At 47.9% G+C, this 12,994-nt stretch overlaps 1 protein-coding gene across 4 annotated transcripts; it reads left to right on the top strand.

The window, feature by feature from the left end:
- Window positions 1-1,889: 1,889 nt before the first annotated feature.
- Window positions 1,890-5,548, top strand: LOC118476731 (keratin, type II cytoskeletal 2 epidermal). Of its 4 annotated transcripts, none has more exons than XR_004857318.1 (2): window positions 1,890-2,045; window positions 3,706-3,817. XR_004857318.1 is itself a non-coding variant. In XM_035966384.1 (2 exons), the coding sequence occupies exons 1-2, from the start codon at window positions 1,902-1,904 to the stop codon at window positions 5,333-5,335; spliced, it is 357 nt and encodes a 118-aa protein (XP_035822277.1). In that variant the 5' UTR covers window positions 1,900-1,901; the 3' UTR covers window positions 5,336-5,548. The 4 variants fall into 4 exon arrangements, 1 of the variants encoding a protein (XP_035822277.1); XR_004857319.1 differs by lacking the exon at window positions 3,706-3,817 and adding an exon at window positions 4,813-5,548 and having other exon boundaries at window positions 1,894-2,045; XM_035966384.1 differs by lacking the exon at window positions 3,706-3,817 and adding an exon at window positions 5,123-5,548 and having other exon boundaries at window positions 1,900-2,045.
- The last annotated feature ends 7,446 nt before the right edge of the window (window positions 5,549-12,994 follow it).

Raw genomic sequence — 12,994 nt, 5'->3', positions numbered from 1 at the left:
AAGTCGGCACTATCTTGGCTTGGAGTGATAATCCATGGGGTGCACCGGAGGTGCACCCAATGGGTGTAGCCCCCGAGCTTCGAGTGGATTTTTGAAGATAATCCATTTGAAGGTCTCCCTTTTGTGTCTTTTTGCTGAAGATTATCCTTTCTGTTTGTAAAAATTGGCATGGAGCTATCCGCATTATGCTTTGGAGGTCAGCATTATGTCATCAATATTATGCTTCAGAGGTCAGCATGTATTTTGTCCTTTGCAGCCGAGTTCGCAATCCATCCATATCTTGCTGGGCAGTGTAATTTATTTGCTCTGTGACTGATTGGACATTTGATGGACGTTCTCTGTCTAGTCTTCACGTCGCTTCTATCGGCCGTATTTTGTACTTCGCTGGCTATATTTGGCTTTCCTCTGATCCTTGCTGATATCTCATTTTTGTCTTGAGGTATTCATTGTGTGCCCTGCACAGATGTGACCGTTTTGAAAAATATACTGATAATTCCTGGGCGTCCCCCCCCCAATGGGTGTGGGCAAGGGACGGCTTGGTACGCTGAGTATTTTTAGCCAACTGCTTCTGAGTAGTAATGCGATGTGACGGTTGGTGTAATCATATCTTCCGTGCTGTTGACTGAAGTCCCAATGGGTGTTGTGTTGCGTGAAACGGCGTCAGCCGCCTGATGTGTCTTCAGACGGGTTGGAGTGCTTATTGAATGCTTTGCGACTGTTCAGTGACCGCGGTTGGAGGTGAGCGGTTGCCTTCTCCTTCTATAAATAATGTCGTCGTCTCTCTGGCTTTTTCACATCTCCTGCTGTTCTCTGTTGCTTGCCCTTCTTCTCTCCCTTTTGCTTCCACCATGGGCAAGAACAACAAGCGCAAGCGTGAACCAACTCCTCCATCGGAGGAGTTTGGTGACTCGGAGTACTCAGAGGAGGAGTTCTCCTCTGAGTCTGAGGGGTCTCCGGCTCCCATACCCTTGCGTGAGTCGTCTGACGACTCAGACGACTCCCAGGGGCTTGCGGCGGAGGTCTGGACGTACATCCGGGCCGTCGAGCGCTCTGGGCTCGAGGGCTCGGATGACGACTGTAACACCCTGAATTTGGGGTATAAAATTTATTTTCTAATATCCATCAAATTCAGGTGTTACTCTCTCAGTTCTTCGCTTTCCTTCTCTTTTTCCTAAAAAATGGAGAATTATTTTGTTATATATAAGTTTTAATCTTAGTAAAATAAAATCCTAGAGAAGCTTTGATTGTTGCATTTATGCCATTGCATAGTGTTTTTGAGTGCTAAGAGTTCTCAAAACACGTTGAATTATCTCAAGAATATTTTCGTGAACTTCTGAAACCTTTGGAAAGATTTTCGGGTATTAAATGTGAGTTTCAGTCTTTTTGTTATTTTTTATTTCAAAAATTTAATGTTTGCGAAAACCAAAATATTCAGAAAAATTCGATAATATATATATATATATATATTTCTTTCTCTCGTCGAGCTTGTTCCAGATCTTGTTTCCTTTTCGCAAGACCGACAATCGCGTCTCCTCGCGAACTACATACCACTCACGTCTATTTACCCATTCTACCCTTTGTCTACTCAGTATCTACCCCTCCGTCTAACCTCGTCTACCCCCGGCATCTAACTTCATCTACCCCTATCAACCCCAGCTTGCCTCGTGTCGTTGTGCAATGTCTCATGTGTCGTGCACGCAACCACTTGTTTTCTCTCACTCGTTCCTCTCACTGTCATCCTGGGCGTACGCCCGCGTGTCAGTCTCTTCTCTTCTCAAATTGTTGCCCGTTTGCACGCGTGTCTGAGTTAGACCATGATCCGCGGTAAATTTGGTAACCCCTCCCGCGCCCTCTTTTATATATATATCCACCCCTACGGTCACATAACCCTTCGTACGGATATGCACCTCCTCCCACATCCAAATCACACACAGCAGACGCCCCTCCACACGGTTACCATTCCCCCTCCTCTTCCTCGTTGGACACCATTCCTCGCTGCGCAGAACTCACCGCGAGCGTCTTCCTCCGACAAGCCTTCTCCCCAAGTAAGAAATTCTCTACTCCCTCCCTCTCTCCCCTAGCCTTTTTATTCCGTCGCTATCTGCCGAGCGAGCGCTTCGCCCCGCGCATCGTGTGCGTCCCCTCTCTCCTCCACGGCCGAGGCGTCCATCGCAGCTGCACGTGCCGAGCCTCCCCTACCGGCCAGCCCCTGGCCCTGCCCGCCGGCGGCTGTGGTCTTCACCAGGCACGGCACGACGCGGTGGCCTGGCGCGACGGCCCGACACCTCAGCACGAACGCGGCAGCGCGGGCAGCATAGCAGCCCGACCAGCAGCGTGGGGCAAGCCTGCCAGGCGCCTAGGCCTCCCCAGACGGCGACCCCCTGCTCGCGCTCCTGCCCCCACACAGCGCAGCAATGCGGCCATGGCACCCAGCTCGCCCCTGCCAAGAAGCCAGCGCCCCGCGCCCCGCTGTTGTTGCCACGCGCCTTGCCCACTAGTGAGCCGTCGCGGCCGCGCCCAGCCTCGCCTCTGCCCTTCTGCGCAGTAGCCGGCTCCTCCATACCTTTTCCCCATGGCGGTTCCCTGAGTAGAGGAAGAAGAAACCGCTTCTAGTCCGATCTCGCATGCAGTGCATGTCGGTCGTGGATGGTGACTGAGAAAATAAAGCAGGTGGCCCCCACTCTCACCCACGCATGCACGCATGTGGCCTGGTCTCATGCGACACTTCTTTTACAGGCTACTTGATCCAAGGGTTCTTGTGCGACTGCTTTCCGTGTGGTCTTCCATATGACGAATCTCCGGTCAATCCAATCGCGACACGTCACAATAAATATATTAAATGTATGTCAGTTGTTGCGTATTAAACTCGTTTTATGCCATTCTAGATACGTTAGCTTCATAATGATATTATATACACATGAAAATATTACTTTATCGTAACACATGTTTCATTTAGTTAATTAATTATTTGTTTAGTCTTCGATTATCAAAATGGAAATTTAATAAAAACTAAGTTATAGTTTAATTTATTTTTATAAGTATATGTTAATGTGATTAATAACAACATAAATATTTAGATACAACCCTGGCCTAGTGTAAACATGATCTCATTTATTGATTCTCGCGTGTCGCGCGCGTTGTCTCCGCGCTGTTCGCGCATGATGTGCGCGCGGTGGCGTGCTGCTTCGCGCGTCGTTCACGTGCTGTCTGCGCGTTGTTCGTGTGTGATGGGCTCGTGGTCGCGTGCTGGTTCGTGCCGGTTCGCGCATCGTTCGCGCTGGTCGTGCGCACTGTTTCGTGTGTCGTCAGCGTGCTGTGTCGCGCGTGTTCGCGCGTCGTTTGCATGCTGTCGTATTGTTTCGCTTGTCATAAATTCGTCTCGCTTAGAATCTCTTGTGTTAATTAAATTACTTATTTATTTGACAGTTGTTAGTGTAGCAGATTAATCAAACTAAATAGTAGATATAATTTATAATTGATAAGGTCGAATTAATTGTTAGCGTTAATACTCGTTTAGCGTAAACGCGATATTTTCTCGACCGTCGCTTCGAGTTCGATATTTCTTTTTCCTCGCGTGACCGTAGTAACGCTCTCTATTTTGTTTTGCATGTTTTATTATGTTTTTATTTGAATAATGTAATGTTCTTTTGCATGTATATGTTTGCTTGTTTGTGCCTGTTTGTATTCACTGTGCGTCGCGAATAGATTGCGATCTGTTCCCGAGTTTCGAGGGATCGAAGACAAAGCGTTGGCGACCAAGTGACCTAGCTCTTCGAGTTCTACAAGGTTGAAGACCCTGAGCATCTGTTTGGTGAAGGCAAGTGTCCTCTGACCCATTATGTCCTATTCACTTATAATTCACTTTCCCGCAGTATTTAATTGAAATCTAAGGATTGACTAGCTTTATACTTTACCTTATCCTTGATGACCTTTTGGGTGATTATGGTTAGCATTTTGCTATTGCCTTAACTTAATCAATGAACATGATGTGACTATTTATGATACGATACTGTTATCCTGATTATATTGTTGATCTTGTGATACTCTAGGGGGCTCAGGCTGTTTCCTGAGTACCTCTCCGTAAGGACCTGTTCGTTGAGAGACCACCCGGGATAACAGTGCAACCATGAGGGTGGAATGGGGTGCCCTTAGCTAATTAATTAGAGGAACTAGAAGTGTAGTTGCTTCGCCGTCGTGCCGTCAATGGGGTCCAGGCACAGTGCTTGCTCTGCCGAGGCTGAGTGCCGAGGTTCTTTCGTTTTGTTTTTTAGTCACCCTCCTGCGGGGAGAGGTACTGTGTTTATCAAACTGGAGAAACCTAACGGGCAGCTATGACCTCTAGAGAATCTTTGTAAAGGCTTCGTAGTGAATCCCTGGCCATTCACCTTGGGAGTGAATAAGGGTCTTGCAAGCCCGGGCTAGAGAGGGAATCACGGCTCATGGGTAAAGTGTGCGACCTCTGCAGAGGGTAGTGAAACTGGTATATCAGCCGTGCTCACGGTTAAGAGCAGCCTTGGGATCCTCTTTGATTAGAGATACTCCGGATACACTCCAAATGATGACTTTAATGATGATGGTTAATGATGGTGACTTCAATTATGTTCTCTAGTATTTCTTCTCTGAAGAGGTACTTCTGGGGATTATAACTTGGGTTTTATGATAAAACCTGGCTCCTACTAATAATAAATACCTAACCAACTAAAAGCAACTGCTTGAGCCTAACCCCACATAAAGCTAGTCCACTTCAGCCAAACGGGACATTTGCTGAGTACGTTGATGTGTACTCACCCTTGCTTTACCACAAAACACCAGGTTGTCCGCATTGTAACCACTGCTCAGGAGAAGACGAAGTCGTGGAAGGAGACTTCCAGGAGTTCCAAGACTACGACGAATTCTAGGTGTGGGTTGGCGGCAACCCCCAGTCAGCTGCCTGTGAAGGCCTTATCTTTACTGCGTTTCGCTAGCACTTTGATTTAACTGTTAAGTTGATGACTATGTGGATGTCTATGACTCCGTGATGTAATAAGTTAATACCCTTTTATGTTATTATTCGAGCACTGTGCGATGATGTTCATCTATGTAATCGCTGTGTACGTGAATTCTGATCCTGGCACGTACATAGTTCGCATTCGGTTTGCCTTCTAAAACCGGGTGTGACAACGACGATGCCGACGACGACGACGAGGGCGATGGCGGCGGTGACGGTGACGGCAGCGGTAGGGGCGGCGGCAGCGGCAGCAAGGGTGGTGACGGCGGCGGCAGCAGGGGCGGCAGCGGCGGTGGCGGCAGCAGCAGAGGCAGCACCAGGGGCGGCAGCAACAGGGCCAGTGGCTAGATGCCACTGACCTTTTAGATATTAGTATAGTATAGTTAGAATAATGTAGTAGTAATTACTAGTGTAGAGTAGTATAGTGTAGTGTAGTAGTAGTAGCAGTAATGTAATGTAATGTAGTAGTAGTAATAGGGAAGTATCAACTCATAAAGAGTTGATTTGTAAGCATGATATCTTCCCCTTAATGAAGTAATGGTGTTGGTTTCTCTGTGGTGATTATCCTGCTCATTTGTGAAGCTGATTTCCTTGGAGTTTGCACGTAAATAACTCTGGCATCGCTTCGACGCTTTTAGAGGTAGCTGCCGAGCGACTGATCACGACGTCAGAGTTTTAGAGTCAACTGCCAAGCGACTTGAGGGCGACGTCAGCATTTTAGAGGTAATGCCGAGCGACTTGACACAATGTCGGAGGTTTAGAGTCAACTGCCAAGCGACTTGAGGGCGATGTCAGCATTTTAGAGGTAATGCCGAGCGACTGAACACGATATCAGCGTTTTAGAGACAACTGCCAAGCGACTTGAGGGCGATGTCAGCATTTTAGAGGTAATGCCGAGCGACTGAACACGATATCAGCGTTTTAGAGGCAACGCCGAGTGACTAGAGGGCGACGTCAGCATTTTAGAGGTAATGCCGAGTGACTAGACATTACCTCTAAAATGAGGAGACCTCTAAAACGCTGATATCGTCAGCTGGCGCGCCCAGTGGCGAATCTTGATGAGGAGACCCGGTGTTGTTGTTCCCGAGGATATAAGGGCTGATGTGAATGCTGCCCCTGATTCCTCGAGTCATCCTTCCTCGTCGATTGCTCCTGAGAAAAACGTCACCAAGTAGGGAAACATTTTGCGTGCTTTGAGCGCGCGGTTAGCATGATCAGACATTTGTTAGAGGATGCCATTTAAGTACTTAAACGACATTGTTATTCTTATGTTGTTTCAGAATTCATCAGTTTGTAAGTTTGCAGTAGTAAAACGATGCGTGATGGTTTTGAAATTTGTTTGCAGGATATAGAAGTCATCCTTATATGCGTGATTATCATCACGTCAGATCGCCTTAAGTCGCTGCTGACTTAAGTCGATTGCTTTTGTTAATAGGGCGTAGTGGTCACCCTGAACTGCGTAGGCGTGAGCATGTTGCACCGGCTTAAGTCGCTGCTGACTTTAGCCGATTGCTCCGTTGGCAGGGCATAGTAGTCACCCCGAGTTAAGTAAGCGTGAGCATGTTGCACCGCCTTAAGTCGTTGCCGACTTAAGCCGATTGCTCCGTTAGCAGGGCATAGTGGCCACCCCGAGTTAGGTAAGCGTGAGCATGTTGCACCGCCTTAAGTCGTTGCCGACTTAAGCCGATTGCTCCGTTAGCAGGGCATAGTGGTCACCCCAAGTTAAGTAAGCGTGAGCATGTTGCACCGCCTTAAGTCGTTGCCGACTTAAGCCAATTGCTCCGTTAGCAGGGCATAGTGGCCACCCCGAGTTAGGTAAGCGTGAGCATGTCGCACCGCCTTAAGTCGTTGCCGACTTAAGCCGATTGCTCCGTTAGCAGGGCATAGTGGTCACCCCGAGTTAAGTAAGCGTGAGCATGTTGCACCGCCTTAAGTCGTTGCCGACTTAAGCCGATTGCTCCGTTAGCAGGACATAGTGGTCACCCCGAGTTAAGTAAGCGTGAGCATGTTGCACCGCCTTAAGTCGTTGCCGACTTAAGCCGATTGCTCCGTTAGCAGGGCATAGTGGTCACCCCGAGTTAAGTAAGCGTGCAAGTCAATCGTGAACAAACTGAGTATCTTTGAAACCCCCTTTTTTATTGATGACATATTTCCATTTTACAGAGTACATCGTCGTCCCGATAGCTTTTGAAATACAGCTAGGGATAAAACTTCCTGAGGTGTTCTATGTTCCAGGAGTTCCCGACTTCTGTGCCATTCATCTGAGTGAGACGATATGATCCGGGCCGAGTGACTTCTGCTACTATGAAGGGTCCTTCCCATAGGGGCGATAACTTGTGCCGTCCTTCCCCCGTTATAATTCGACGGAGGACGAGATCTCCTACTGAGAAGGATCGCTGTCGCATAGCCTTGTCATGATAGCGCCTTAGAGTCTGCTGGTACCGTGCTGATTGGATTACCGCATTCAGTCGTTCTTCTTCGAGTATATCAATGTCCTCCAGCCTGGTGGCCTCGACTTCTGCTATGTCTTCGAAGATCAACCTTGGTGCCCCGAACTTGAGATCGGCGGGTAGCACTGCCTCTGACCCATAGACCATGAAGAAAGGGGTGTTTCCATGCAGAGCTCGGCTAGGTTGGGTTCTTAGGCTCCAAACGACATAGGGCAATTCCCTTATCCACTTTCCTGCGAATTTTTCATTCTTATCGAAGACCTTTTTCCTGAGTGCCTCCAGTATCATCCCGTTAGCTCGCTCAACCTGCCCGTTGGCTCTTGGATGTGCTACAGATGCATACTTGATCTGAATGCATTTTTGCTCGCAGAAGTCAAAGAATTCTGAACTTGTGAAGTTGGATCCTAGGTCGGTTATGATGCTGTTTAGTATCCCGAATCTGAATATTATGTCTTGTATGAATTCCACGGCTTTAGCTGAGGTTAAAGAAGCAATGGGCTTGAACTCTATCCATTTAGTGAATTTGTCGATTGCTACTAATACATGAGTGTATCCTCCTTGAGCTTTCTTGAAAGGTCCAATCATATCCAGTCCCCAGCAGGCGAAAGGCCAAGTTACTGGTATGGTCTGCAGTTGCTGTGCTGGTAGGTGTTGTTGCTTTGACAAGTATTGGCAAGCTTCGCATCTCTGAACTAACTCGGCTGCATCACTCTTTGCTGTTGGCCAATAGAACCCTGACCTGAAGACCTTCCCGACTAGTGTTCTGGATGCTGCGTGTACTCCACATTGCCCAGCATGAACCTCCTCCAGAAGTCGCTTCCCAGTAGATGGGGGAATGCACTTCATGAGGACGCCTGATGCACCCCTTCTGTACAATGTTTCCCCAATGAGTGTGTAGTGAGCCGACTGTCTGGCAATGCGCTCGGCTGAATTCTTGTCGTCTGGTTCCTCTTCGTTCCTTATATACTTGATGATTGGCCTTCTCCAGTCATCAGAGTCTGACTCGGGTTGATCTATAATATTACACTCTTCTGTTTGATCCATTGAGATGCTCGACCGTAGTATTTCTTGCACAAAGACTCCAGGTGGGACCTGAGTTCGACTGGATCCTAGCTTGGATAACACATCGGCTGCTGTGTTCCGATCTCTTTCTACGTGATGGAATTCCAGGCCCTCAAATTTGTCTTCCAGCTTTCGGACAGCAGCACAGTACTTTCCCATAGAATCGCTTGAACAATCCCACTCTTTGTTTATCTGGCTAATGACTACCAGAGAGTCTCCGTACACCATCAATCTCTTGATGCCCAATGATATGGCGATGTTCAATCCGTGGATCAGAGCTTCATATTCGGCTGCATTGTTGGAGGCTGGAAATAGCAACTGGAGGGCATATTTGAGGTGCTCGCCTCCAGGTGCAGTGAAGAGAATTCCCGCTCCTGCTCCCTGCAACTTCAGCGAGCCATCAAAATACATTCGCCACACTTCTACAGTCTCTGGGTTATCTGGTACTTGCTGTTCAGTCCACTCTGATACGAAGTCAACCAGTGCTTGAGTTTTGATGGCAGTGCGAGGTCGAAACTCAATATCATGAGATCCCAGCTCACAAGCCCATTTGGCTATTTGGCTAATGGCTTCCTTGTTGTGAAGAATATCCCCTATCGGAAAACCAGTGACTACTATGACTTTGTGGTCATCAAAATAGTGACGTAGCTTGCGGGCAGTTAGAAGTACTGCATATAATAGCTTCTGAACTTGAGGATACTTTCTCTTTGAGGGGCCCACGACTTCACTGATGAAGTAAACAGGATGCTGCACTGGGTAGGCATGTCCTTCTTCTGCTCGCTCGACTACCAACGCGGTGCTTACCACGTGAGTCGTGCAAGAGATATACAGTAGCAGATCTTCAGCTGGTTGAGTTGACGTAGCTCGTCGGGGTGGCTTCAGTACTGGTGGTGTGGTCAAGAATTTCTTCAGTGCATCTAGAGCTTCCTGTGCCTCTGAAGTCCACTGAAACCTATCCACCTTCTTGAGTAGCTTGTAAAATGGTAAACCTTTCTCCCCTAGCCTGGATATAAATCTGCTCAGAGCTGCCATACATCCAGTGAGTCGCTGAACCTTCTTTTGTGATTGAGGTGCTTCCATGTTCATGATAGCTTCAATTTTATCCGGATTAGCCTCAATTCCCCGGTGGCTGACGATAAATCCGAGTAACTTTCCTGCTGGTACCCCGAAAACACATTTTTCGGGATTAAGCTTCCATCTATACCGTCTCAGACTGTTGAAAACCAGCTATAAGTCTTCGATGAAGTTTTCCAAATTTTCTGTTTTGATTACCACATCATCTACGTAGGCCTCCACACGCTTGCCCCAGTGATCGGCTAAGCATGTTTGAATGGCTCTCTGATAAGTCGCTCCAGCGTTTTTGAGGCCGAACGGCATGGAGGTATAGCAGAAAGCACCAAACGGAGTGATGAACGCTGTTTTTTCTTCGTCCTCCTTTGCCAGACTAATCTGGTGGTACCCGGAATAGCAATCCAGGAAAGACAGCATAGAACACCCAGTGGTGGAATCCACCACCTGATCTATCCTTGGGAGCTCGAAGGGATCCTTCGGACAGTGTTTGTTGAGATCAGTATAGTCGACGCACATGCGCCAATCCACTTTATTCTTTTTGAGTACAAGAACGGGGTTGGCTAACCACTCGGGGTGTAATACTTCTCTAATAAATCCAGCCGCGACCAAGCGAGCTAGCTCGGCGCGAATGGCCTCTCTCTTGTCGGGCGTGAAACGACGTAGCTTTTGCCGAATTGGCCTGGCTTGGGGATAGACCTTCAGTTTGTGCTCAGCCAGTTCTCTCGGGACTCCCGGCATATCCGCAGGTTGCCATGCGAATACATCTCGGTTATCTTGCAGAAACTGGACGAGCGCACTTTCCTATTTGTTGTCCAAGCTGGAGCTGATGATGGCAGTCTTGCGCTCATCAGCGAACCCCAGGTTGATCCTCTTGGTCTCTTCAGTCGGCCGCATAGAGGTCGCGGCCTGAGCTTCGTTTGCCGGTACTGCAAGGTCCTCCTCAGGCTTAGAGTTTGCCTGTGTTGAAGAAATCGTCGACGGCTTGGTGGTGAGGGCTGCTTGGATGGCCACTCGGAAACACTCTGCGGCGCCTTGGAAGTGAGAGCACCTAGAGGGGGGGGGTGAATAGGTGATCCTGTAAAACTTAAGCTTATAGCCACAAAAACTTGTTAAGTGTTAGCACAATAAATGCCAAGTGGCTAGAAAGGAGTCTCAACAAAACACAATACCACAAGAGATCAATCACAGAGATGACACAGTGGTTTATCCCGTGGTTCGGCCAAGACCAACGCTTGCCTACTCCACGTTGTGGTGTCCCAACGGACGAGGGTTGCAATCAACCCCTCTCAAGCGGTCCAAAGACCCACTTGAATACCACGGTGTTTTGCTTGCTTTTTCTCAATCCCGTTTGCGAGGAATCTCCACAACTTGGAGCCTCTCGCCCTTACAATTGAAGTTCACAAAGAACACAGAGCAAAGGGGGAATGAGCAACGCACACAAGACTTCAAAAGATCAGAGCAACAACACGCACACAAGTCGCAACAAGAGCTCGCAACACAACTCAAAGAGTTCGCAATTCAACAAGAGCTCTAGATGCTATCACAATGAAACGAATGTGTGAGATCGATGTCTTGGTGCTCAGAAATGTTGTAGGAATACTTGGTTTTCTCCTCCATGCGCCTAGGGGTCCCTTTTATAGCCCCAAGGCAGCTAGGAGCCGTTGAGAACAAATCCAGAAGGCCATCCTTGCCTTCTGTTGTCGGGCGCACCGGACAGTCCGGTGCACACCGGACACTGTCCGGTGCCCGATTTCCTTCCTTAAACAACGCAGTCGACCGTTGTAGATCTGGGAGCCGTTGGCGCACCGGACATGTCCGGTGCACACCGGACAGTCCGGTGCACACCGGACAGTCCGGTGCCCCCTTCCGACCGTTGGCTCGGCCACGTGTCCCGCGCAGATCGCGCGGCCGACCGTTGGCCCGGTCGACCGTTGGCTCACCGGACAGTCCGGTGCACACCGGACAGTCCGGTGAATTTTAGCCGTACGCCGTCAGCAAATTCCCGAGAGTGGCCTCTTCGGCCGAGGCAGCCTGGCGCACCGGACACTGTCCGGTGCACCACCGGACAGTCCGGTGCCCCAGACCGAAACAGCCTCTCAACTCTCTTCTTTTCTTCTTCTTCCTGTTTCTAATACTTAGACAAGTATATTAGTACACAAAACCAATGTACTAAGACTTAGAAACATACCTTTGTTCTAGATTTGCACTTTGTTCATCCATGGGCATTGATTCACATTTAAGCACTTGTGTTGACACTCAATCACCAAAATACTTAGAAATGGCCCAAGGGCACATTTCCCTTTCAATCTCCCCCTTTTTGGTGATTTATGCCAACACAACATAAAGCAACTAGAACAAGTGCAAAGTCACTTCAAATAAAACTCAAATTGATTTTGATTCAATTTTGGCATTTATGGATCATCCTTTGCCACCACTTGGTTTGTTTTTGCAAATCAACCACAAAATCCTATCTCTAAGTCAAATCCACTTGTAGAGACATAAAAAGAGTTTTTCCAAAGAAAATTGATTCAAGAGTCCAAAAACTCCCCCTTTTTCCCATAAAAAGCCAACTTTTGACAAGAGAGACAATAAAAGAGTTTTGTCAAAACAAAAAGCTCTATTCTACTATTTTCAAAATTTCTCAAGTGGTAGCTGATCCATTTATCACTTTGGCCTTTATTTTCTCCCCCTTTGGCATCAAACACCAAAACGGGATCAATATTGGCCCCTTTAACCCCATTGCCTCACCAAAATCTTCAATTAAGAACAAATAGGCAATGAGAATTTAAAGATGAACTTGGAATAAGTTACCCTCTCATCGGAGTGCAGTGGAAGTCTTTCATGGTCCAAGTCCACCTTTTCCCTTTCAATCCTCCTTCGAGACTAAATCATCAACTCAAGCACATGGTTAGTCTCAAAGGGTCAAGTTGTAACACATCTCCCCCTAAACATGTGCATCACTTTGCAACGGACTTGTGAGGTCCAGGGAGTGTTTGTACAACTTGAGCACCACAATAAGCAACAAAATGCAGAAAGGAACATGATCAAAAGCATAAATACAAGTATGCTACAATTCAATCCAAGTTCCGCGAATCTAAGACATTTAGCTCACTACGCAACCTGCAAAAGGTCTTCTCATCTAGAGGCTTGGTAAAGATATCGGCTAGCTGGTTCTCGGTGCTAACATGAAACACTTCGATATCTCCCTTTTGCTGGTGGTCTCTCAAAAAGTGATGCCGGATGTCTATGTGCTTTGTGCGGCTGTGCTCAACAGGATTCTCCGCCATGCGGATAGCACTCTCATTATCACATAGGAGTGGGACTTTGCTCAGATTGTAGCCAAAGTCCCGGAGGGTTTGCCTCATCCAAAGCAGTTGCGCGCAACACTGTCCTGCGGCAACGTACTCGGCCTCAGCGGTGGATA

The sequence above is a fragment of the Zea mays genome, chromosome 3 (genome assembly GCF_902167145.1).
Source record: "Zea mays cultivar B73 chromosome 3, Zm-B73-REFERENCE-NAM-5.0, whole genome shotgun sequence".
NCBI classification, from domain to species: Eukaryota; Viridiplantae; Streptophyta; class Magnoliopsida; order Poales; family Poaceae; genus Zea; species Zea mays.
Note: the sequence above shows the minus strand (reverse complement) of the source record. Positions and strands in the feature narration are given on the sequence as shown.

Coding starts and splice junctions, on each gene's coding strand:
- LOC118476731 (XM_035966384.1), top strand. CDS start 1,902: ATGCACCTCCTCCCACATCCAAATCACACACAGCAGACGCCCCTCCAC. Junction 2,046..5,122: donor CCGACAAGCCTTCTCCCCAA/GTAAGAAATTCT, acceptor GCACGTACATAG/TTCGCATTCGGTTTGCCTTC.